Below are 26,299 nucleotides of genomic sequence, written 5' to 3'. Positions count from 1 at the left end.
AATATATCATTTAAGTATTTAAAATCAATTGAATAAAATAAACAAGCAATTTAAATAATTTACATTCATGCGGTTTACATATATTGATTTTTGGGCGTTACAAAAACAAAATCGTGTTACTTACATTTATGTTAGCCTTTTCTTATTCAATATTTGATTGCATGACTACTGCTCTTTCCTTAAGTCATTTTTTTTTCCAAACCTTCCAAGTGAGCCTATTTTCCGCGGAGTGACAATTACTAGATTTTGATATCAACCGACAATAATTCCATTTTAGTATTGTTAACCTAATAGAAATATTTTCAGAATTTGTTGAGATTATTTATCCACCTCCTGTAAATCATTCTTTTATCCTGACAAAATAAAAAATAATATAAAAAATATAAAATTAACTCAAATAACCGAGTGATTTATATATATTTTTCCTCACAATACGGAATGTTGACTTTTTTTAAAAAAAAAAATGAAAAACTTAATGGGCTATATCATTAAATATCTAGCTTTATTATTATTAATATAAATAATTTAGTGGGCTACCTAAATCTCTAACGAATTTTATTGAATTCTAATTAATACTGTTAAAAGTTTTATGGGCTAGATTGGGAGGAATGGGTCCACCCTTGTAAATTCGTCCATTCACACTTCAGATTTCGAAAATTTTCCATCATAAAATATAATATTCCTCAATTTTATAATTATAAATCAAACAAATAAAAAAAAAAATCGCGTTAGTATGATCTTTGTTTTGTGTTTCTTTAAAAATATTTTTCCATTTTTTAATTATAAAAAACAGATTATACAAATACGTGATACGTACGCTGAAACATTAGTATTACATTAATTGTTAGTCTAACAAAAATAAAAATGTTTGCAGGTTGGTATGGTCGAGTTCAGAGATTGTAAAATGACTTCTCATTAATTTTATGATTACGATATTATCTTTATTTTAATATAAATCAAATCATTTAAAATAATATTGTATCACATGGCCAAACTCTAACTAATTAGATCGATAATAAAACTCAAGATAATATGTTGTGATATAGTACGCTGGATTTTAATGAATACGATGAATTTTGGCTAGGAAAATCACACCATGTCTTCAAAGCAATTTGAATTTAATATTATAAATTTTTATAAAATTTTAAATTATAGATTATGTATTAATTTGAAAATAAATATTAATATGAGAATTTTATGATACTAAAAATATCTAATTATTTTTTCTCTATTATTTTAATTTATATAATATGGAGATCTTTAGAATAACAAATTTTTGGTGTTATTGTCTGCTTTAATAATTATATATATTAATAAAGTGTTAAAATTTCAATGTAATCACATGTAGTTTAGTGGATAGAATCTTTGTTTTCTAACAATCAAGTTGTTGGTTCAATTTTGCTCTTTTTCTTTTTTTTTTTAAATTTTTTAATTTATATATCAAAATTACAGTATTGTCTTTCACTGTTTCTTATAATTATATTTTAATTTTTATTTTTTTAATTTATATATCAAAATTACAGTTAATCTCTCTTTATTTTTTATAATTATATTTTGATTTTGTTTTAAATTTAAATAATGAATTATAAAAATATTGTATAAAAATTTGGCTAGGTGCACAGGTATAAATAAAATTTATCAAACCCCACACACAGAGTGCCAACGCCTACTGCATTAATATTCAAGAAACGCACATTTCACCCGTTTTCTTCTTCATTCGCCATTCGCAGAAATGTTTCGTTCATCTATCATCCCCAGCACGCATGTTCACGCTCCTCCTTTAGCCTCACCTGACGCCGCCATATGTCCAAATTTTCTCCGGACCCATCATCTCAGGCTGCCTCGCTTCAAGGTGCGGAGCTGCGCCGCCGCTCCCAATGATTTCAAAGATGGAAAAATGTACTTCTTTTTTCCTTGTTCGTGTCCCATTTTAAGTTATTTTTATCATTATTATTAAGATTCCGAGACAAGTGCTAAACTTGAGATTTCATCGTGTTATTTTCAACTGAAATGTTAATGGTGGGAGTTTCTTGAAATTTTACTGTGGGCCCTTATCTTAAAGCATTTGCTGGATCATCCTTGTAAGTAGATTCTGCCATTCTCGAGTTCATTGAAGAAGCTTAATTTAGTAGCTTTGTAAACTGGAATTAATTTGCTAACAGGTATCTTGGACCTGGTTTTGGTGTTTGGTGTGATTTTGTTTTGTTTTTTGTTTTTTGTGAATTTTCAGTATACTAATTATTAAACATTTAAATTTATCAGCTGTGATACATACGATGAGTTCACTTTCAACATTTTGATCTTATTTATTGTTAGAACGAGTCCATTTCACCAAGTTGAACTTAAAGTTCGAGACTACGAGTTGGATCAATATGGTGTTGTGAATAATGCTGTATACGCAAGTTACTGCCAATATGGTATGAATCTGTTTCTTGTGGGATTTTAAAGATTGTTAATTTATTTAGTTTTGTATTAGTATTGATATCCATTTATATCTGATGGTTATTCATTCAAGAAGATTGAAGAATTATGGAAATTGATTATAGGAATATAATCTACAAAGAAACTATTTTTTATCCTTCCTATGTGTAAAAGGATTGCTTGTCTGATGTATGAACAGGTCGGCAGGAACTTTTAGACGTGATTGGAATAAATGCTGATGCTGTAGCCCGAACTGGCAATGCATTTGCTCTTACAGATTTGTCGCTCAAGTTCATTTCGCCTTTACGGGTATGCCTATAACATTTGTTGGGATCTCAGTTTCTTTCATGCCCAAAACGCACCGGAGGTTTAAAAAATTTTAGATATTCACATTCAAATAATTTTGAGTACTCGTATGGTTTAAATTAAATTAACATTCATAGGGAGCAAGAAAATTTTACATTTTGTGAAATTTTCACTTGGCTCCAATTACACCGGTATTAGCGGATGTAGCTCTTGTTTTAAATCCCTACGAACGTTCTTCGATATCCGAATCAGGGCAACGCTCGGATTATTTGTTCCTCTTCTAATTTGCACTAGAAAATTAGAAGATGTTTTGCGAATAGATAGAACACTAAAAATCGACTCAATTCTCAAACTTGGAGTGGTCAAATTTTTCTTGTTTTGAAAAGGGATTTTCGAGAGCACCATGGAATAGCCGAAAACCTTTTTCTTTCAAATCTTGGGAGTGAATCTCTCGAATGCTATGCAAAATTAGAGCAAAGAAATCTAATTATTTCTTTTATTCATCTTTACTTAATTAACCCAATTAATTCCTTTTTCAATTAAGGAATCAAAATCATTATAATATTTCTAATCCTTAATTTATTTGATTAATCTAATTAATTAAGTTAATTAAAGGTTCTAAATATATGCCATATCAATGCCAATCTCGATTTATACATATATATTTTAAATGCTTTGTGTGCAAGTTAATAAATTATGATATAATGAATATTTTCATATTATATAAATCAATACCATATTTTATAAAAACTTAATGAGCTATATTTTAACTCAATTAAATATAATTTGATTATTAAAGTCCATTTGAACTTTAATAAATTTGCATGATGAGCTTATACTCTTATAAGCTCATGATCCATGCTCCCATTACATTAATCTCATCATAATCCCGATTGACGATCCAACATCATCGATGTGACAATTTAAACTTATTTGTTATTATGATACACACTTTAATTTCGAGATCACCAATGTCTAAATATGGCTGGTGATCTCCCTTTGACTGTCTTTAGCAGTTATGCTCTCAAAATTTTTATAAGCTTTTATAAACTTTATTTATAAGCTTATCGATTGATCATATCAAACTTATTTCTTATAAATTCAACTCATTGAATTTATTATCTCAACGAGAATAAGTAAACCAGTGCTTGTGTGACCCTCAATGGTTCATGGATACAACTAGCCGTGAGTTCACAACTCTTTGTGATTCAGGACATAATCCTTTATTCGGCTTACCTGATTTGCCCAATTCTATGTATCAACAATTGATCATGAGAATGTCAGAAATAATATTTCTGATTAAACTCATCGAATCATTGTAAGAGCGTTTAGTAGCATCGCCCCATGATTCCCTAGGTATCACTGATAGTGCCTGCAATAACCAGTCGATTATGATTAGCGTACAGTACGGTCCCTTCATCTCATATATCCCGATCGAATCTGTAATCATTGGTTCATCGAGGGTTGCGTATTTAATTCGATAACTATGTGATATATATAATAGTAGCATCGCATGTACCATTGGAGAACTTCTTCTCCAATGTATATCTCATACTCTGGCCATAGATTTCACGCACTATTATTTCATCAGATCACATAGAATATCCACACCCGTAGGTGAACGGTGAATCCCCGACTACAATGCACTGACTCCTATATGTGTCGCAACTATACCCAACCTCGCCACCTGATGACTCTCCTAGAGTCGGTAAACAAGTCAAATCACAGCCCTAGCATATAGAGCCTCAGTGTTGTCCCGGGTCGTAAGGACTAATGATGTACAACCATAACCACGAACTTATCATCTCGATGAATGATAAGCACTTGGAAAGTCCGATGGAGGGTTTTTCGGTATAATCATCATATGAATACCCATCTGCATGTTTGGACATCTCTATGCTCTTACCAAGAAACACGGTAAACAACATCACAGATGCTAGTCTCGAGCTCGAGCGACCTTTATCCAAGTTTTAGGCAGATGAATCGACTAGAAACAAATTTAGATTATATAGTGTTTACAAATGAGTTTCAAAATCGAATTACGATTCATTTGTATTAAAGTATAATCAAGGACTTTATCTATGCTGATTGCATAGATATACAGATAAAGTAAAACAAGACCATAAAAAGTTAAATTATATTAAAATAAATATTGTTTATTAGACTTGAGTCAATAAATTCCCTAGCCAACTGTTGGCTTTCAGGGCATCTACTCTAACAATCTCCCACTTGCCCTAGAGCCAACTACCCATAACTTTAATCCCGTTGCTTCGCGATGCTTCTCAAACAATGGTCCTGACAAGGTCTTTGTAAGTGGATCAACAACATTATCTGCAGAGAGGACTCTTTCAACTGATATGTCTCCTCTTCCCACAATCTCCTGTATGATGTGGAACTTCCTCAGTATATGTTTGAATCGCTGATGAGACCTTAGTTCCTTTGCTTGCGCAATGGCACCAATGTTGTCGCAGTACAACGGGACTGGATCAACTCCATTAGGAATAATGCCCAACTCTTGGACAAAATTCCTCATCCAAATTGCCTCTTTTGCTGCAGCAGATGCATCAACGTATTCAGCTTCGGTGGTGGAATCCGCAACGGCGTCTTGCTTGGAACTTTTCCAATAGACAGCCGCACCATTTAGCATGAATACAAAACTAGAGGTCGATTTCGAATCATCTACGTCACATTGGAAGCTAGAATCAGTGTAACCTTCTAATTTCAATTCTCCATCCCCATAGACTATGAACAAGTTCTTAGTCCTTCTCAAGTACTTAAAAATATTTTTCACGGTCTTCCAATGCATTGGACCAGAGTTCGCCTGATATCTGCTTGTAACACTCAAAGCGTAAGCAACATCATTTGGTAAGTATCCTCTCTTGGACTCTTCCATAAAGAATCACTTCAAGATAGTATCGATATAAGTGGCTTGGGTGAGCCTCAGTATCCTCTTTGATCTATCTCTATAGATTTGTATTACCAATACATAGGATGCTTTACCCATGTCTTTCATGAAGAATTTACTTGCTAACCATACTTTAGTTGATTGCAGTAATCCTATATCATTCTCAATGAGCAGGATATCATCAACATAAAGTACCAGAAATGTCACTGCATTTTCACTAACTTTCTTGTACATGCATGGTTCCTCAGGATTCTTGGCAAAACCAAATTCCTTGATAATGTTGTCAAATCCGAGGTTCCAAATTCTGGACACCTGCTTGAGACCATGATAGGATCGATTGACGTGTCAAGAGTGTTTAGAAGGGGGGTTGAATAAACACTCTCAATTAATATTGGTCTTATCGAATTTTTGAGTTCAGTTTGGTAACAAACTGATTCTCGGAATCTTGTTGGTCAATATCAATCAGTTAAACTGAGGTAGTTGCGGAAGGTAACTGACTGACAGATAGAATACAGAACTGAAATAAAATACACAAGGATTGTTTCTAGATGTTCGGAGAATTCAATTACTCCTACGTCACCCTTTCTATCACAAGGATAGGATTTCCACTAAAAGACTTTGATCCAATACAACACTTGTACAGACCCACTTCAGTTAGGACTTACCCACTGCCTAAACTGAAAATCTTAGTATTACAAAATGATCTCTGTGCGTAACTGATCTTAGCACTATTGAATTAACAAATATTACAGAGTGCTAGTTTGCTCAACTTGTAGCCTTGATTGCTACGAATAAATCAAGTAAGAGTGAGCTGAGATTTTGACAGAGTAATAGCAAGTTTTGAATGATGTATTGTCACTTCTTCTTTTTCTTCTGCCATATTTATACTCTTCTTTTCCAACGGTAGTCTTGAGATAAATTTGAATCTTTGTATCCGTTGGTTTCCACTTGATTATTCCTTCGATATTGTTTGCTTCATTTATTGTAATTCGGCGTCTTAATTGCTTTGTCCGGAATGCGTTGTTTTAAGTAGTCTTGGTTGTTGTGCGGTGCTCTTGTAATCTGTTATGTCTTCTTTGTTCTTTCCGAGACATCTTCAGTTGAGAGACTTTGAGGCATTCGGCTGAATGTTTTAACTGATCAGTTCCAACTGATCAGTTTACTCTGTATCGTTGTATCAGCTGATTTCAGTTGGCAAGTTCAGTTGCCGAATTTGCTTGCGCGTATCAGTTGATTCATATTTTGTTAATCGATTGATTCATGTTTTGTCAAACTCCAGAATCTAGTTTCCAACAATTTCCCCCTTTATGGTGTTTGACAAAACCAAGTGATTTAAGATCGAATAACTGAGCTCTTTGTAGATAATAGATTACGCAACTGAATCATAAAATAACTGGATTCCTTGTAGATAACATAAAATCTGAGAATATTATATCAGTTGATTTTAATAATCTGATTAATTCTTCTTTAGCTGCTGTTCTTCCCCCTTTTTGTCAAACAACTCCATTTTATCTGATAACTTTCGAACGTCAATGGAAAGAATTTTTACATCTGATGAGATACTTGTGGCAACAGTTGTGAGGGAGGTCTGTAGCAATTCTATTTTATTTGAAACAGAGGTTTCCAGTCGCTCAACTCACTGACTGATTACATCCTGAGTTGTAAAGAGTGAGTTAACTAGCCCCTTCTTTATTTCATGCACAGTTCTGCTAAGAGAGTCCATGTTGGCTTGAAGAGCGTTTAGTTTCGCCGAGTCAAATTCAGTCGAAGAATCTAATTTGACAGTATGAGACAGTTGTTCGAATTGAATTTTCTTGATTTCAGCGAGCATCTGCTGTATATTGTACTGTATGTTCTGGATTTCTTCAAGAACAACATCCATTTCTGTGGATTGAATTGGAGGTCGCTGGCTGGGCGTTTCTGAATGCTTCGATGTTTGTCCAAAAAGAACTAATGCTTGATTAGTTTCCATTGTTCCAGCCATAAGCTGAGCTGGAATGTTTTCTTGAATTTGAGATGATAAACGTTGGTTTTGATCAAGAAATGGACTGTCTGGCTGAATGATGGAGATGGATGGTTCATACATAGGGGCTTCCTGTGGAGAATTAACTGAAATTTGTTCTTGCTCCTTTGATTCAGTGAGCAACTGACCTTCTACATGTTCAGCAGTTTCTTGTTCTGAGGGTTTTGCTTGTTCATCAGTTTGAATATCTTGTTCAGCAGAAGTTTCTGGCTGAACTGGTGCTTCAGTTTGAGCTTTTTCCGATTCAGTTATTTCTTTTTCTGAAGTTTGGTTTGGCACTTCAGTTTGATCTTCAGTTTGAGCAGATATAAATTTTTCAGCAATAAGTGACTCAGCTGGTGCTTCAGATGATATCTTAATGTCTTGCTCTGGTTGTTCAGCTGAATGGGTAATTGAGTCATATTGTATTTCTTCTAGCTGAGCTTCCAAGGTAACAGCTTGAATGATTTCATCAATGTTTGCCAAGGATAGTTCTGCTTCAGAATATAGCTGATGTTCTGTCTGAGAGGATTGAGGTATTCCCTGAACTGGCTTTTCAGTTGCCTGTTGTGGAGATGGTTCTTTTTGTGGAGAGGAGGATAAATCTTTTTCAATATTTGAGTTGGGGGGTTTGTCATGAAGAACTAGTTCCTGATCTTCTTCCCAAAATCTGATTTCACTCTGCAGACTACTAAGATCTGTGTCCAGTTGAGTGAACACAGCTCTATCATTGTATGCAGTTGGACTTGTGGGATTGTAGTTGGACTTCAGCTTTGCTACCATTCTTGTTAGCTTTTTGACGCGAATCTGATTAAAGAAATATTTCTGCCTTTCTAATGCCTGTGGAATTGTAGCAGCTTTGACTAATTTCATCACAATTGCTTCTAGCTTGATGAACTTTTTCAGTTGAGATCTATGCTTCAGTTCTTTGGCAAAGATTTCTGTTCTGAAACTTTTCCAACAATCAAAAAATTTTAATTGTGATGTGGCAAATGCATTGACCTGTTCCCAAACTAGGTCAATGTGTGTTTGAATGACATTGGATGGCCGGGGTTCTTCAACCAGCTTGCCTTTTCCTTTGTCAGTTGAGAGAATGTGAGGAAGATCCATTCCAGAATGTGTGGAGTGCACTGGTTCTCTTAATATTACACCTTTAGATCTGGCTCTAGGCAGGATGGTAGGGCGATTTACAAGAGTCAAGGGAGCTCTTACCTTAGCTGGTGTCTTTGCTTTGGTAACTGAATCATCAGGTGAGACTACTTGCAAAGGGATAGCCTGAATGGGCTGTTGAGCAGCTGATTGAATAATTTTCTCAGGTGGAATGACTTCCACTGTTGTTATTGGTTTGGTTCTTTGAGTCCTTGGTCTCTTGACAAGCTTAGGGGAAGGAGTTTTCTCTGAATCTAATTCACTGAGAATCAGTTTCCTTTTTGCTGTTTTGACCTTCTTGACTGGTGATGGCTCAACCTCTATTTTGGTTTTTGATGGCAAGGTGTTTTTGGCAGTAAATACCTTGAATTTTGATGAAGTTTCAGCATTTTCAGCTACCAAACCCTTCAGTTTTAACAGATAACTGATTTGGATGGCGAAGCCACATGACTGTTTGGATGACTTGAGCATATTCTTCAAGATGTTAAAAAGAATATATCTCCAATTTGCTTTCTTTTCACCCATGATTATGGTCATTACCTGGAATTTTTCGAGTGTAAGAGCAGCATAAGAACCGGCTTTTGCTAATATTCCCTTTGCCACGATATCAGCTAACAACTGAATTTCTGGTTTCAGTTCCTTCTTTGGATCGGAAACCTTGATTTTTCGTCCATCAGCAGATAGTCGAGACTGCATTTCTTCAATGTCATGAGTTTTTACTTCAGAAAAGCTGACATAACCATCAGTTGGCAAAGAGAAGATTTCTCCGAAAGCTTCTTCAGAAAGGAGTAGCAACTGATCATTGATAGTCACAGAGATAATGTCATTAGCAGTGATAAATCCCTTCCGATAGAATTCATTGACCTCCTTGAGGTATATCTTCTGAGAATATTGTCCCAAGAACATCCTGAGACCTGCCGACTCAAGCTTTAGAAATACATTCTTAACGTCTGCTTCTTGAATTGATAGAACCGAGTTAAAATCGATGACCATCACATTCAAGATATGGGCTGGGATCTGGTTTGCCATTTCAGAAAGTGTAGTGATCTGCAAATTGAAGAGAATAAGTTCTGAAATTTGTATACTCTTAGAAACTGATTGTAATTGTGAAGAATAGAACTGAAGTGAAGCGGACAAAATGCTTTTGTTCGTGACTGTTCAAATTCTGGACACGTGTCAGCCCGGGAAAAATTTTGAATAAAAATGTGTGCACGTGTGCTGTAATCGTGTATATAATAATGAGCGGTTTTAAAATATGCCACGTCATAAAAATTTAGTCACCTCATTTGATTTGGAATATAATAAGTTTTTAATTGGTTAACTTATGTGAGAAGATTTGTAAAATTTACAAGCTGAACGATCAGTTGGGAAACTGATTCAAGTCATTTGAGAATTCACAAACGATTGTCTTCTCAGTTAACGTCTTAAAAACTGACATTCCTCCTAAATTGGTGCATATAATAATTAAAGTAGTGCTACAAAATAATTTTAAGAGTCAGAGAGGTTATTGGTTTTGCTGAAACGTTGACGACTCTTCAGCTTTCTTGATATTCTGCTATAAATAGAAATGACTCAATTAGTTTTAGACATATCATCCAAAATATTCAAGATAAAAAATGTCTGATACGGGTGACTCAAGTCTTTCTCCTTTTTCTGTGGAGGCCAGGAAGGCTGAGATAGAAGATGAAGTCTTCTATGAAAGTCTGCATTACTGGGAGCGATTGCATGAGCTTGAGCTCTTATACAACTCTGGGGAGGCCACCACTCCTGAATTGGTGGCAGAACTGAATCAAGTGCGAAAGCACTTGAATATTGCTGTGTGGGTGGACGTCTTCAAGGACGGTCACATGTATCAGCTGATGCTCCGCAAGGAATTGAAGATCCTGAGGCGCATAGCTCATTCTCACAGCTTTCTCATGACTGCTCCTTCTTCTCTATCTGTTTGGCTGAAATTTTGGATAATTGTTGTGGAGGAGAAGTATGATGATGTAATCCAGACCAACATTTATAAGTAATGAAATATTTATCTGGTTTTAACTCTGTTTTTCTGCAAATGATATATTTCATCAGCTGTGATATGTAAACAAATGAACTGATGAGAGACTAACTGTCATAAGTTGATCATGAACTGGGACTATTTAAACAACTATTAATAGAATTCAAACTGGTGTCAGTTGACAATGAACAACTGATAACTTAAAGTCCTTGGTAAATGTGAAAGACGCATTGATTAACTTGAGGCTCTTCAGCTTCTCCAACGTCATTTTCCTATAAATAAGATGATAGTGATAAAAATGTGATGCAATATCAGTTCAAAAATATTTCAATATGTCTGATTCTGATGCATGCAGCAGCACTCATGTTCATGTTACTGAGCAGTCAACCCCTTGTTTAAAAGATATCAAGAGAAAGATGGAGATATATGTTTTTCAGAAGGTGATGTTAACACGGGAAAAGATTCATGAGTTGAAGAGGGTGAGTGACAGTGATGCTATTCCTACTCGTGCTCAGGAGGCAAGAGCACTGAAATACCTTGAACGTTTTGAAGTGAGGCATGTTAGGGATTTGGTTGAAGACAAATGTCTTTTGGAGGCGATGCTATGGAAGGAATGGCATGTTGTTGATAAGATTTCGAAATCTAGGGCATTTGCTAGAGTTCGAATTTATGAGTTAAATGATTGGGTTAGGGCGTGGCTAGATTCAGTTGATTTCATGATATCTTCTGTAAAATGGGAACGTTGGTATTCTTAATGAAGTGTTATTTTCAATTTGTTGTGTTCTTATTTTCTGCATATAATTCTGTTAGTGAAGCAATATTACTAATAATTTCTAAGATAAATCAATTAAACCAAGAATATTTCGAAAGTAAGAAAACTTAGCCTCGGGTAATGGTTTTGTGAAGATGTCAGCTGCTTGCTGTTCAGTTGAAATATATTCTAGTCGAATATCCTTCTTTAACGCATGATCCCTAATGAAGTGATGTCTGACATCTATATGCTTGGTCCTTGAGTGAAGAACTGGATTATAAGTGATGGCAATTGTGCTGGTATTATCACAAAATATGGGCGATTCAGTTGACGTTACTCCATAATCCTTCAGTTGTTGCTGAATCCAGATCAGTTGTTCACAACAGCTACCAGCAGCAAGATATTCTGCTTCTGTTGTTGAGGTAGCTATGGATGTCTGCTTCTTGCTGAACCAAGAGATCAGTCTGTCTCCTAAGAACTGACAAGATCCACTTGTACTTGCGATCAAGCTTACATCCTGCATAATCTGCGTCTGAATATCCAACTAAATTGAAGGTGGAGTCTTTGGAATACCATAGCCCAACATTTTGCGTGTCCTTAAGATATCTCAGAATTCTTTTAGCAGCTGAGAAATGTGATTGCTTAGGATTTGCTTGAAATCTGGCACATACAGACAGCAAAAACAATATCAGGTCGACTGGCTATTAGGTACAACAATGAACCTATTAATCCTCTATATAATGTCGCCTCTACTGATATTCCCCCTTCGTCAGTATCTAGTTTAACTGATGAGCTCATGGGAGTAGTTGCAGCTGAGCATGATTTTCCATACCAAATTTCTTTAGCAACTCCTTTGTATATTTTGTTTGACTAATGAATATACCAGTTTCCAGTTGCTTCACTTGCAGTCCAAGAAAAAATGTCAGTTCATCCATCATGCTCATTTCAAACTTTTCCTGCATTAACTTAGCAAACTTTTCGCACAATTTGGGGTTAGTTGATCGAAATATTATATCATCAACATAAATTTGAACTAATAGAATATGATTATTTTTAGTAAATTTGAATAAGGTCTTATCAACTGATCCGACTGTAAAGTCATGATCAGTTAGGAATTTTGAAAGAGTTTCGTACCAAGCCCTGGAAGCTTGTTTAAGACCATATAATGCTTTGTTCAAATAGTATACATGATCAGGAAGTTTGTGATTTACAAAACCTGGAGGTTGTTCAACATATACTTCTTCTTGTAACTGACCGTTTAGGAATGCACTCTTCACATCCATCTGGTAAACTTTGAAGTTTTTGTGAGATGCATAAGCAAGAAATATTCTGATTGCTTCCAATCTTGCAACTGGAGCATACGTCTCATCGTAGTCAATTCCTTCTTCTTGCCTATATCCTTGTGCTACTAGTCTTGCTTTGTTGCATATAACTGAACCGTCCTCGTTTAGTTTATTCCTGTACACCCATTTTGTACCTATAATGGTTTTTGAAGTTGGTCTTGGAACTAAATTCCAGACGTTATTGTGAGTGAACTGATTCAGCTCTTCTTGCATAGCATTTACCCAGTTAGGATCAGCAAGAGCTTCATCAGTTTTCTTTGGTTCCATTTGTGAGACAAAGGCTGAATGAATAAATAAATTTAACATTTGATTGCGAGTTCTTACTGGATCAGATGGATTTCCTATTACCAATTCTGGTGGATGTGATTTTCTCCATATGTACTCAGCATTCGTTGCATCTGCAACTTCTTCAGTTGGTAACTGAATGCAGTTTTCAGCTTCAGTTGATGCCTCGTCAGCTGATATTTGAATATTATCATTTTCCTTTAATAACTGATTGTCAGCATTGACTTCCTGCTCATTTAATTGATCCAATATCTCTGGTTCTGGTGTTTGAAGGATGTTTTGATTATTATGGTTTTCATCTTTGTCATCATCTTCCAAACTGATATCTGAAAATCGATCAGCTAGCTCAACTTGATCAGTTGGCTTATCAGTTAGTGCAGTTTCATCAAAATCAACATGCGCAGATTCTTCAACATTTAAAGTTTTCTTATTAAAGACTCTATAAGCTATACTAACTGATGAATATCCAAGGAATATTCCTTCTGCAGATTTGGCATCAAATGCTTTTAAGTAATTTTTACTATTATCATGAATAAAATATCTACAGCCGAATATTTTGAAATAAGTGATTATACTTTTTCTTCCATGCCAGATCTCATATGGTGTTTTCATATGATTCTTATTAATCATTGATCTGTTCTGAGTATAACATGCAGTGTTTACTGCCTCTGCCCAAAATCTTTGAGAAATACCAGAATCAGCAAGCATTGTTCTAGCAGCTTCTTTAAGGGTGGTTCGATTTCTTCTCTCAGCTACACCGTTTTGCTGAGGAGTTCTTGCTGCTGAGAGCTCATGCTTGATTCCAACATTTTCTAGAAAGCTTGAAAGTGTTTGATTGATGAATTTAGTTCCTCGATCAGATCTGATTCGATCAATCCCAACTGATTTTTCATTTAAAAGTCTTTTAAAGAGTTTAATCAGTTGTGCAGCCGTATGGTATTTGGATTTGAGAAAGATAACCCAAGTAAATCTTGAAAAATCATCTACGACCACCAAGGTGTATTTCATTCCCCCTAAGCTCATGACTGGTATTGGACCGAAGAGATCCATGTGCAATAGTTCTAAGCATCGGGATGAAGACTTACAGCCCTTGTTTTTGAAAGAAGATCGCACTTGTTTTCCATACTGACATGCTGAGCAAAGTTTTTCTTTTGAAAAATTTATTTTGGGCAAAGCAGTTACAAGTTCATGTTTACTCAGATAGGCAATGGATTTAAAGTTTAAATGATTTAACCTTTTATGCCACAACCAGTTTTGAGATGATTTTGAAGCAATAAAGCAGACTGGTGCATGAGGCTGTTCATTCCAACTGACTTTATATGTGTTTCCACATCGTTTGCCAGTTAGTATGATTTCATCAGTTGATGTTTTAACTGAGCATGAGTTTTTATCAAATTGTACCGAGAATCCATTGTCGCATAACTGACTGATGCTAATCAAGTTATACTTCAGATTCTCTACTAATAAAACATCTTTAATAGTAAAGTTACCATGGATAAGCTTACCCTTACCCACGGTTTTACCTTTGGAATTATCTCCGAAACTGATGTTTGGACCACTATATTTGGTTAGTTGAGATAGCATACTTGCATCTCCTGTCATATGTCGTGAGCAACCGCTGTCCAAATACCATATTGAATTTTTATCTGTACCTGTTACCTGCAAGCACACACATAATATGATTTGGTACCCATATCTATTTGGGTCCAAAAATTATTAGTCCCTTTGGAACCCATACTTGGATTAGTCTAACTGACTTTCCAGTAGCTGTATTCCAAATGGTTTTTCTCGGCTTTTGTGTTCTTGGTGAGTAGTGTACAGTTGATACAGTATGTGTTTTAGTCTTATTCAACTGATTGTTCAATCTGTATCTCTTCTGAACTGGCTTGCAGTTATAGTAATTGACATAGCCATTCGAATAGTTTTTGTGAAATCTTTTTGATGACCCGCTTTGTGAATCAGTTGAAAGCTTTTGGCTATAGCCAATCCCATATCTTCTAGCCTTGTTCAACTTCTCAGTAGGTTGTTCAATAAGTTTACTGGGCTCAATTTGTTCTTGTACCACTGCTGATTTGACAAAGTGAATGTACTTCCCTTTGTTCATTGTCAGCTTTGGTTGAGTATCATTTGAAAACGTTTCTCCTTGATTACTGAACCCTAAACCAGTTTTATCAGAAACTGATTTTTGTGAATTATGCATCTCATTCAGTGCAGTAGACGACTTATTCCAAGATTGAATGAGTTCAGTCTGTTTTGAATTTTCAAGGATCAATTTCTGGATCGGTGACTGATCTTTCTTTCTCTCTGCTTTTAACTCAGCAATTTCCCTTTTTAGACTCAACCCATCAACTGATTCATCAGTTTTGGTTTTATTGTCCATGGGATCATTTTGCTTTGACTTTATTTCCTCAAATGATGATGCAAGTTTCTGGTACTCATTTATCATTTCATGCAATGTTAAAATGAGTTCTTCTCGTGTAAAATCAGTTGAACTAAAATCAAATACCTGTTGACTTGTAGATTCTGCTTCTGTATCATTGGCCATTAGACATTTGACTTCCTCTTCATCACTTGAGCTATATGAGCTTTCTGGTTCTGATTCGTCACTATCAGTTTCTGCCCATTTGGATTTGTTCTCTTCAGCTAATAGAACCTCATGTTTCTTTTTGTAGGTTTTCTTATCATCTCTGGATCTTCTCTTATGCTCATATGATTTCTTTCTTCTGTCAGTTGATCCTTGACTGTCCTTTTTAGGTTTAGACAAGTCAGCAATATAATGACCTATTTTGCCACAATTGTAGCAAGCATTTATTTCTTCTTTGGAATTGTTTCTCTGGTATTGCTTCTGAAAGTTTCCTTGGTTCTTTCTCATGAGCCTCCCAAAATTTTTGATGAATAATGACATAGCATCATTGCTTAACTGATCGGCAGATTTCTCGACTGAACTGGTTGATTCAGTTCTTACAGCTGCTAGAGCAGTTGTAGCTGTAGGAGTAAATGGTTCTCCTTCTCTGCTCTGCAATTCAAATTCATAAGCCTTTAAATCAGCAAATAGTTCATGAAGTTCGATCTGATTCAAGTCTTTAGATTCTCTCATAGCCATAGTTTTGACATCCCATTCCTTTGGAAGACCTCTCATCACTTTTAGTGCAACCTCTTTGTTAGTATACACCTTTCCAAGTGCATTTAATTCATTTACAATACTGCTCACCCTTTCATCATACTCATTTTGATATTGTCAAATTTCTGAACAGCAACAGAGAGTTTATTTTCTTTTGTTTGGTCATTTCCTTCATATAACTGAATCAACTTTTCCCAAATTTCTTTTGCTGTTTTGCACATCTTTATTTTGTTGAATGTTGCTTTGTCCAGTGTTTTGTATAGAGTATCTTTGGCCACATTGTCAAGATTGGCTTTTCTTTTGTCCTCAGTTGTCCACTCTTATCTGGGCTTTTGAATTCTCTGTGGTGCCCCTTCAGTTATGGCAATTGCTGTATTTTCTTTTAGAATCTTAATGGGTCCGTCTGTTACGACATACCACATGTCATCATCTTGTGCAGCTAAGTGAGCCTGCATTCTGATTTTCCAGTCATCGAAATCTTCTCTTGAGAACATAGGAATTTTATTGAATGAAGTCATGCTAGCAGATTTATAGATCAGAAGTATTCAAGAACAAGATTCAACCGCTCTGATACCACTTGATAGGATCGATTGACGTGTCAAGAGTGTTTAGAAGGGGGGGTTGAATAAACACTCTCAATTAATATTGGTCTTATCGAATTTTTGAGTTCAGTTTGGTGACAAACTGATTCTCGGAATCTTGTTGGTCAATATCAATCAGTTAAACTGAGGTAGTTGCGGAAGGTAACTGACTGACAGATAGAATACAGAACTGAAATAAAATACACAAGGATTGTTTCTAGATGTTCGGAGAATTCAATTACTCCTACGTCACCCCTTCTATCACAAGGATAGGATTTCCATAAAAGACTTTGATCCAATACAACACTTGTACAGACCCACTTCAGTTAGGACTTACCCACTGCCTAAACTGAAAATCTTAGTATTACAAAATGATCTCTGTGCGTAACTGATCTTAGCACTATTGAATTAACAAATATTACAAAGTGCTAGTTTGCTCAACTTGTAGCCTTGATTGCTACGAATAAATCAAGTAAGAGTGAGCTGAGATTTTGACAGAGTAATAGCAAGTTTTGAATGATGTATCGTCACTTCTTCTTTTTCTTCTACCATATTTATACTCTTCTTTTCCAACGGTAATCTTGAGATAAATTTGAATCTTTGTATCCGTTGGTTTCCACTTGATTATTCCTTCGATATTGTTTGCTTCATTTATTGTAATTCGGCGTCTTAATTGCTTTGTCCGGAATGCGTTGTTTTAAGTAGTCTTGGTTGTTGTGCGGTGCTCTTGTAATCTGTTATGTCTTCTTTGTTCTTTCCCGAGACATCTTCAGTTGAGAGACTTTGAGGCATTCGGCTGAATGTTTTAACTGATCCGTTCCAACTGATCAGTTTACTTGTATCATTGTATCAGCTGATTTCAGTTGATAAGTTCAGTTGCCGAATTTTCTTGCGCGTATCAATTGATTCATATTTTGTTAATCAATTGATTCATGTTTTGTCAAACTCCAGAATCTAGTTTCTAACAGACCATAAATTTATCTCTGAAGTTTGCATACCTTATGCTCACTTCCTACTGATGTGTATCCTCAGGTTGAGACATATAAATTTCTTCATTGATGTCTCCATTGAGGAATGCTCATCCATTTGCCATATCTCATGGTCATACCATGCTGCTATGGCTAGTAGTATTCTAATGGACTTAAACAAGCAACTGGTGAAAAAGTTCTCATAGTCAATTCATTGCCTTTGAATATAACCTTTTCAACCAGTGTTGCCTTGAAGGTCAATACCTTCCCATCCACTCCAAGCTTTCTTTTGTTGATCCATTTGCATCCTATGGGAACGATTCCCTCAGGTGGATCCACTAACGTTCAGACTTGGTTTGAATGCATAGAGTCCATTTCAGACTGCATGGCTTCAAGCCATTTGGATGAATCAATATCAGATATTGCTTTTTTGAAGTTCATTGGATCACATCCATCACAAGGCTCATCATGGCCTTGTTCATGAAGAAGTGTATATTTTGCAGGTGGTCTGATAACCCTATCAGATCTTCTAGGAGCGTGTACTTCAACTACTGGTTGTTGGGGATTAGATTCAACTTCTATAGTTGAGGGAGTATCTTGAATTTCTTCAAGTTCTATTATCTTGCTTTTTCTATCTAATAGAAATTTCTTTTTTAAAAAAGGTGGCATTTCTTAAAACAAACACTTTTGCTTCATTGGGGGTGATAGAAATAATATCCAACAAAATTCTTTGGATATCCTACGAAGTAGCACAAAGTGGATCTACTATCCAATTTGTCTCCCACTATCTGCTTCACATAAGCAGGACATCCCCATAATCTCAAATAAGAATATTTGGGAGTTTTTCCCATCCATATCTCATATGGTGTTTTATTCACTACTTTAGTATGGACATTATTCAACAACATTGCCGCAGTTTCAAGCGCAAAACCCCAAAACGATGTAGGCAATTCAATGAATCTCATCGTGGATCGAACCATGTCCATCAAGGTTCGATTTCGACGTTCAGAAACACCATTTAATTGTGGCGTTGCTGGTGGAGTCCACTGTGAGAGAATCTCATTCTCTTTTAGATAACCCAAAATTCAGCATTCAAGTATTCTCCATCTCGATCAGATCGAAGTGCCTTAATACTTCTTCCTAGCTGATTTTCTACTTCAGATCTGAATTCTTTGAACTTTTCAAATGCTTCAGATTTGTGTTTCATTAAATAAATGTATCCATACCTCGAATGGTCATCAGTAAGGGTAATGAAGTAGGATTGCCTATATTTTGTGCTAACACTTAACGGGTCACAAACGTCTGTGTGGATCAAATCCAGTAGACCATGCGCACGTTCCATGTTTCCATTGAATGAAGTCTTTTTCATTTTTCCTTTTAGACAGGACTTACAAGCAGATAGAGAATTTATGTCTGACAAGTCAAACATGCCTTCTCCCACTAGTTTGTGCATCATTCTTTGAGAAATGTGACATAGTCTAACGTGCTATATTTGTGCGGAATTTGGATCATCTAACTTTCTTTTGTTTGTTGTTGAAATCTTGTTTACTTGGACATTCACTTATCATTTTTAGAATATTTCTGACGCATATAATTTCTTATGTCCGGACTTCTTGCAGTTAAATAAATATGTTCTGACTTATCGGGCTTTGTAGGCCCTTTAAGTGTCATTCAGAGTTTCTCTCTTATTGGGTTTGTTTTTCTTGTGAGGGACAGAACATTTCTTTCCCTTACTTTTTGAGCCATTTTTGTCCTGACGAGAGGCCCATTAGAAAAACAACATTTTCCTGTTTTATGGTGATGTCATAAGTCATAAGCGTATTGACTAGCTCTTCAAGGCTATCATCTATCTTATTCAATTTGAATTTCACCATACACCCGTCAAATGAGGAAGAAAATGACAATAAATTGATGTCATAAATAACTCATTAGGAATCATGTATTCCAGGCCCACCACATTCTCAATAAGTCCAGTCATATGTACACCACGCTCATGGGCCAAAATCCCATCTTGCATGCGTGTAGTCATGAGTTCCTTGAAAGTGATGTGCATCATTTTATGAGTTTCATGCACCATGCAACTCTTGTACGTGCATTCGAATGTCAGCAGCATTCATCATTTCCTCAAACTGTCTCTACAGTTCATTTGACATAAAAGCGAGCATGTTACACTTTAGCTTGCGTACTATAGTCCTACCATCTTGCATGTTTTGTCAGTTCAGCATGACTGACATTAGTGTGTATGCCATTTTCTCCAAATTCAGAACAATTTTTCCAGCCAATCTTGAAAATTAGATTTCGTTAGCTTGTTACTAGCAAAAATGGATTACGTGACGAAATCGAAAATATACTGATATGGAAACAGAATAATGGTTGCTGATTATTTTAAAATAATTTTAAGATATAAAATATGGATTTTATTTTATAAATTTCTCTCTCACTACTTTGACATTTCCACCACCCTCTGATGAAAAAAGGAAATCATATTTCCTTAGTGGGCACGTAGAGTCCAATTAGCCAATTATAATCCCGAATAATATCAGTCAATTATAATTTCTAAAAGGTAGATTCCAATTGCATCCACATGCATCCTCCGCATGTTTTGCCTCACGTTTAATAAGGACCCAATAATATGACGCCTTTTATTTTCAAGTGTCAAATCGACCCATCAATATTGAATTGTTGTGGACGGTCGCCATGAGTTCCCCTAATAATATGAGCCGAAGTCATGGGAGTTCCAGTCAATTCACATCATATGTCCGGTGGAAGTCACAGCCTTCCGGCGTCCAGGCCTCCCCAATAATATGAGCCAGACATTGTCCGCGGGTAGCGATCAACATGCAACCACGGTTGATGGAAGGCAAGGAAAAATTAAACTCTTTAAATTTTTACTTTTTCAGTTTGATATAAATTTTGAATCTTATTCAAAATGAGGGATTTTAATTTTAAAATTGTCTCATCATTTTAATTAAAATTGCGTGTCACAATTTTGTATGTTTGCCGGATTCATGCAAATATATAATTTAATAATATACATACATGCATTCTACTATATATCTCATATATCATAATATGATATTCAACAATAAATAAGGATGATCAATCGCCAACACTAGTAGATCCATGTGAGCCAAACATGGATCCAGGTCCAAAACTTAGGTGAATGCAAGGTTGCAAATGCAACTATTACAAGAGCTTCCAATATTTTACATGTTTCATCTTGTGTATCGGCCATCAGGTCCACCATCTTCCAGTCTTGACTCCCACTATTTTTAATAATTACATTTAAATAGCCAAGGCACATAAGGGATACATCTCATGGGGTGGGAACGTGCCATAAACCAGGCCCACTTTAATAATATCAAATATTAACAAAATGAATAAAACAGTAAAATATCCTAACATACAACGAACACATTGGTCAAAGCTCTCGATCATCCTTCATTCATTTAATATCAAATATTAACATCAATTTAATTACACAAATTTAATTAATTGATAAATCATATATCTAATAGTTTTATTACTAACCACTACAATTTTTAAAGACTTTAATAAATTAAATAAAGGTGTTTATTTAATTTTCAATTAAATCAATAATAATTGATTTCTTGTAAAACTCATTTTACCATAAATAATTAAAATCATATTCTAATTATTTATTTTGCAAGAAAATTATTAATTTTACAAAAAATTAATTCTTCAAAAGAAAAATTGAACCAATTTTCAAAAATATCAATTTTGCCAAAAAATTTAAAAAAATCAGAAAATTGCACCTTAGGCCTAAACAATTCAAGCCCATCATCCAGCACGGTTCCCGAGACACTCTCGGACAGTCGCCCGCGCCCTGCCCGAACGTTTCAGGCAGTCGCAGGCACGCTGTGCGCGCCCTGCTTGCACAACCGTGCGCCAATGGCGCGCAGGCCGCGCGCATGATCCGCGCATGCTCCGCGCAGCTCCTTCTTGCATGGTCTGCCCGGAACAGTTCCGGGCAGATCCGATTTTTTTTGTTATTTATGGAAAAAATAAATTTTTAGGGTGCATCAACGCTTGCGGTCTGCCCGGAAGATCCGAATTTTTTTTGTTATTTATGGAAAAAATAAATTTTTAGGGTGCATCAATTTTATTAAAAATTTTCTTGTGTGGTTAGAAATAAATTATTCAATATCAAAATCATAGGTTTTAGAAAAACTTGGCTCTGATACTACTGTTGAGATATCGATTTCTGTCATGCCCAAAACGTAGCGGAGGTTTAAAAAATTTTAGATATTCACATTCAATATATTTTTGAGCACTCGTATGGTTTAAATTAAATTAACATTCATAGGGAGCAAGAAAATTTTACATTTTGTGAAATTTTCACTTGGCTCCAATTACACCGGTATTAGCGGACGTAGCTCTTGTTTTAAATCCCTACGAACGTTCTTCGATATCCGAATCAGGGCCACGATCGGATTATTTGTTCCTCTTCTAATTTGCACTAGAAAATTAGAAGATGTTTTGCGAATAGATAGAACACTAAAAATCGACACAATTCTCAAACTTGGAGTGGTCAAATTTTTCTTGTTTTGAAAAGGGATTTTCGAGAGCATGGAATAGCCGAAAACCTTTTTCTTTCAAATCTTGGGAGTGAATCTCTCGAATTCTATGCAAAATTAGAACAAAGAAATCTAATTATTTCTTTTATCCATATTTACTTAATTAATCCAATTAATTAAGTAAACTATAGATTCTAAAATCCATGCCCTTGATTTCTTTCTGGAAGAGCCGAAAGTGTTCTTCTTGCATAATTAAACATCGGATGCCCTTTTTCAATTAAGGAATCAAAATCATTATAATATTTCTAATCCTTAATTTACTTAATTAATAATTAATTAAAGATTCTAAATATATGCCATATCAATGCCAATCTCGATTTATACATACATATTTTAAATGCTTTGTGTGAAAGTCACTAAAATTATGGTATAATGAATATTTTCATATTAAATAAATCAATACCATATTTTATAAAAACTTAATGGGCTATATTTTAATTCAATTAAAATATAATTTGATTATTAAAGCCCATTTGAACTTTAATAAATTTGCATGATGGCTTATACTCTTATAAGCCCATGATCCATGCTCCCATTATATTAATCTCATCATAATCTCGATCGACGATCCAGCATCATCGATGTGATAATTTCAACTTATTTGTTATTATGATGCACACTTTAATTTCAAGATCATCAATGTCTAAATATGGCTGGTGCACTCCCTTTGAATGTCTTTAGCAGTAATGCTCTCAAAATTTCTATAAGCTTTTATAAACTTTATTTATAAGCTTATCGATTAATCATATCAAACTTATTTCTTATAAATTCAACTCATTGAATTTATTATCTCAACGGGAACAAGTAAACCAGTGCTTGTGTGAGCCTCAATAGTTCAGGGATACAGCTAGCCGTGAGTTCACAACTCTTTGTGATTCAGGACATAATCTTTTATTCGGCTTACCCTAATTTGCCCAATGGTGTACAATCATAACCACAGACTTATCCTCTCGATGAATGATAAGCACTTGGAAAGTCCGAGGAAGGGTTGTTCGGTATAATTATCATATGACTACCCATCTCCATGTTTGGACATCTCTATACCCTTACCAAGAAACGCGGTACACAACATCACAGATGCTAGTCTCGAGCTCAAGCGACCTTTATCCATGATTTAGGCGGCTGAATAGACTAGGAACAAATTTAGATTATACAGTGTTTACAAATGAGTTTCAACATCGAATTACGATTCATTTGTATTAAAGTATAATCAAGGACTTTATCTATGCTGATTGCATGGGTATACAGATAAAGTAAAACAAGACCATAAAAAGTTAAATTATATTAAAATAAAGATTGTTTATTACACTTGAGTCAATAAATTTCCTAGCCAACCGTTGGCTTGCAGGACATCTACTCTAACAACATTCATATTATGCAGTTCCCTATGTTACGATCTGATAATGCATAACGGCTAACGATGTCGAGCCATCATGTTCATGTGTTGATTAAGCAATGAAGGAATTAAAATTTCATTATTGAATTAGAAGGATGCCATTTTGGTTGAGCTTGTTGCTATGATTTACTGTTTTGACAGAGTGGAGAAAAGTTTGTTATCAAGGTACGGATATACGACGCTTCTGCTGTTCGGTTGTTCTTTGAACACTTCATCTTCAAGCTCCCAAATCTAGAGGTCTCTTGTCTTATTCTTATGTTTGATTCAGTATCATAAAAAAGATTTGTGGGTGATGACTTAACCCTGACAATATTATTTGATGTCTCTCCAGCCTGTAGTGGAAGCAAGAGCTACAGCAGTTTGGCTCAATAAAAACTATCGTCCTGGTCGTATCCCTACTGAAGTGAGATCGAGATTCGCTGAATTCCTTCTAGGTAGAGAATCAGAATGATTATGTTCTGCTAACGGAGCGTTTCTGTTCTCTCTGGGAAATGATATGAAAATATAAGCAAGACTGGTGCAGGAGTTGTTGGGACGATAAAATAAAGTAAGAAAAGATTCTGGTCTTGTGTCCAGGACAGAATTTATTTGTTATGGAAACACAGAGAAATCAACGTTATTGATGTTTTGTATTATATGACGTTTCTTTGCTCCAAACACACTTTATATTAGTCGCATTTTACGTGGCTTGAAATGAAATTCGGTACAAAACTTTGAAAATCTGACATATGATATTTCAATATCAATTGTTTGATATCTGACACTAATATATGATTTTTGAGTACATGTATAAAAAGTATTTGAAAAGAATGTTGTTCATAAACGTACATGAAATTAAAATATTGTGTGTATCAGAAATTATTGTTGTGCTCTGGTGTTGTCAACATGAGCGCACAACATACAGCGGAAATTGATTATGTCACACACACATAAATTTTTAATGAATAAACACTAGATTTAAATTATGCCAAGTACTAATACTTGTGTAATGTCTCATGGAAAAAATTCACTAGAAAATTATGTAAATCGTTTACACCAAAACAATACTAATGAGAATACCAAAACAAGATTTCTTGACACTCCAAGGAATTAAAATGCATCAAAAGGCTCAAAATAAATACTAGATGCATAAATAAAAAAACGTATTGCTTAAAACCAAACAAAACCACTCTTCGATCAACACTCTGTGTCAGTGTTGTTCTTGAGTGTCGTCAACACCAATCAGCAACACGATGATTATGTGAATCAATCACACAAACTCTTCCCACGAATCTTCAATACTGAACTTGTGCAGGTTCAACAAAGCTCCAGCGGTTGTAGCAAATCCCTCCAATAACGTCACAATTCTTCTCTTAATATCTACACTATATAGATATCCCTCTTTGCTTTAAATCACTTTCCTTAGATACCCACATCCTATAAACAAGAAAACAAAAGTTTATTAGGAATAAAATTCTAATTCAAATATATGATGTTATTATATCTTAGATATAAGTTCCTAAACTAAATCATGTGGGATAAATCTCAAGAATAAAGTTATCTAGGAATAGATCTTGACCAATTTAAATTAGCCTAAAAATGCAAAATTCTAATATTTCTAATTAGATAGAATATGAATTAAATGGGAATAAAATATTCTTTTCGGTATTGATATTAATAACACATATTTTCTCGGATGAAAATGAGTACCATACATTGAAAATAAGATATCAATAAATGATATTCGAGTACCAAATGTTTCAGATCTGATATTTGTATATGATTTTTGAGTACCAAAACATGTATAACATGTATGGATATTAATGGCACATGTATTTTTCGGATGAAAATCGCTACAAAACATTAAAAATGTTGTACTAATATATAATATTCCAGTATCAAATCTTTCAAATCCGGTTATAATATGTGATATTTTAATATCAAAACAAATGTAATAAGTGTTGATATTAATATGGTTGTTTCAAGGGTAAATTGTAGATAAATCCCTAAAACCCAACTCAAATTTATTCTAACTCCCTACACCTAAAAACGTTTGTTTAAACTCCATAAAAGGTTAAAAATGACATAAATACCCCTTATAATTATATTTTCTAATGATTGATTTTCTGGGACCAGAAATGGTATCAGAGCCGAGGTAAAATTATTTCAAACACAAAATTTATTATTACCGTGTAATTAAATATTTGAGGAGGAGAATTTCGAAAAAATTATGAATCCGAACTCAGGTTCGAGAAAATTAATTTATCAGAACTATTCCAATAATTTGGAATATACACAAGAGCATCTAACATTGGTTAGATATCAGGAGCAACAAGGGACTTTACAACACCCTCAGGTAAACTTATGATTCAATCTAATAAGTTTCTGGAAATAGTACCAGATTCCTCTAAGCTCTCTTCAGATCTTAGGGAAATCCAGAAAATGGTACAAAATTATGGCAATATGCTATACTGTGTACCCCAACGAGTTGAAAAAAT

The 26,299-nt window shown here is 34.8% G+C and overlaps 1 protein-coding gene across 1 annotated transcript; it reads left to right on the top strand.

Annotated features, from left to right (window-relative positions):
- The first annotated feature begins 1,652 nt into the window (after positions 1 to 1,652).
- On the top strand, positions 1,653 to 24,510 carry LOC142533184 (acyl-acyl carrier protein thioesterase TE3, chloroplastic-like). Its single transcript, XM_075639851.1, has 5 exons — positions 1,653 to 1,899; positions 2,317 to 2,417; positions 2,621 to 2,730; positions 23,964 to 24,059; positions 24,154 to 24,510. Exons 1-5 carry the CDS (start codon positions 1,733 to 1,735, stop codon positions 24,271 to 24,273), a joined length of 594 nt encoding a protein of 197 aa, XP_075495966.1. The 5' UTR covers positions 1,653 to 1,732; the 3' UTR covers positions 24,274 to 24,510.
- The last annotated feature ends 1,789 nt before the right edge of the window (positions 24,511 to 26,299 follow it).

The sequence above is a fragment of the Primulina tabacum genome, chromosome 18, assembly GCF_025594145.1.
Source record: "Primulina tabacum isolate GXHZ01 chromosome 18, ASM2559414v2, whole genome shotgun sequence".
Classification (NCBI taxonomy): domain Eukaryota; kingdom Viridiplantae; phylum Streptophyta; class Magnoliopsida; order Lamiales; family Gesneriaceae; genus Primulina; species Primulina tabacum.
The sequence above is the reverse complement of the archived record's forward strand: the minus strand, read 5'-3'. Positions and strand labels throughout refer to the sequence as shown.

What these genes read in the sequence shown, in the direction of transcription:
- LOC142533184 (XM_075639851.1), top strand. Translation starts at nt 1,733, where the DNA reads ATGTTTCGTTCATCTATCATCCCCAGCACGCATGTTCACGCTCCTCCT. An exon ending in CGCAAGTTACTGCCAATATG is followed by an intron (nt 2,418 to 2,620) that starts GTATGAATCTGT and finishes ATGTATGAACAG; the next exon opens with GTCGGCAGGAACTTTTAGAC. An exon ending in AGTTCATTTCGCCTTTACGG is followed by an intron (nt 2,731 to 23,963) that starts GTATGCCTATAA and finishes CTGTTTTGACAG; the next exon opens with AGTGGAGAAAAGTTTGTTAT.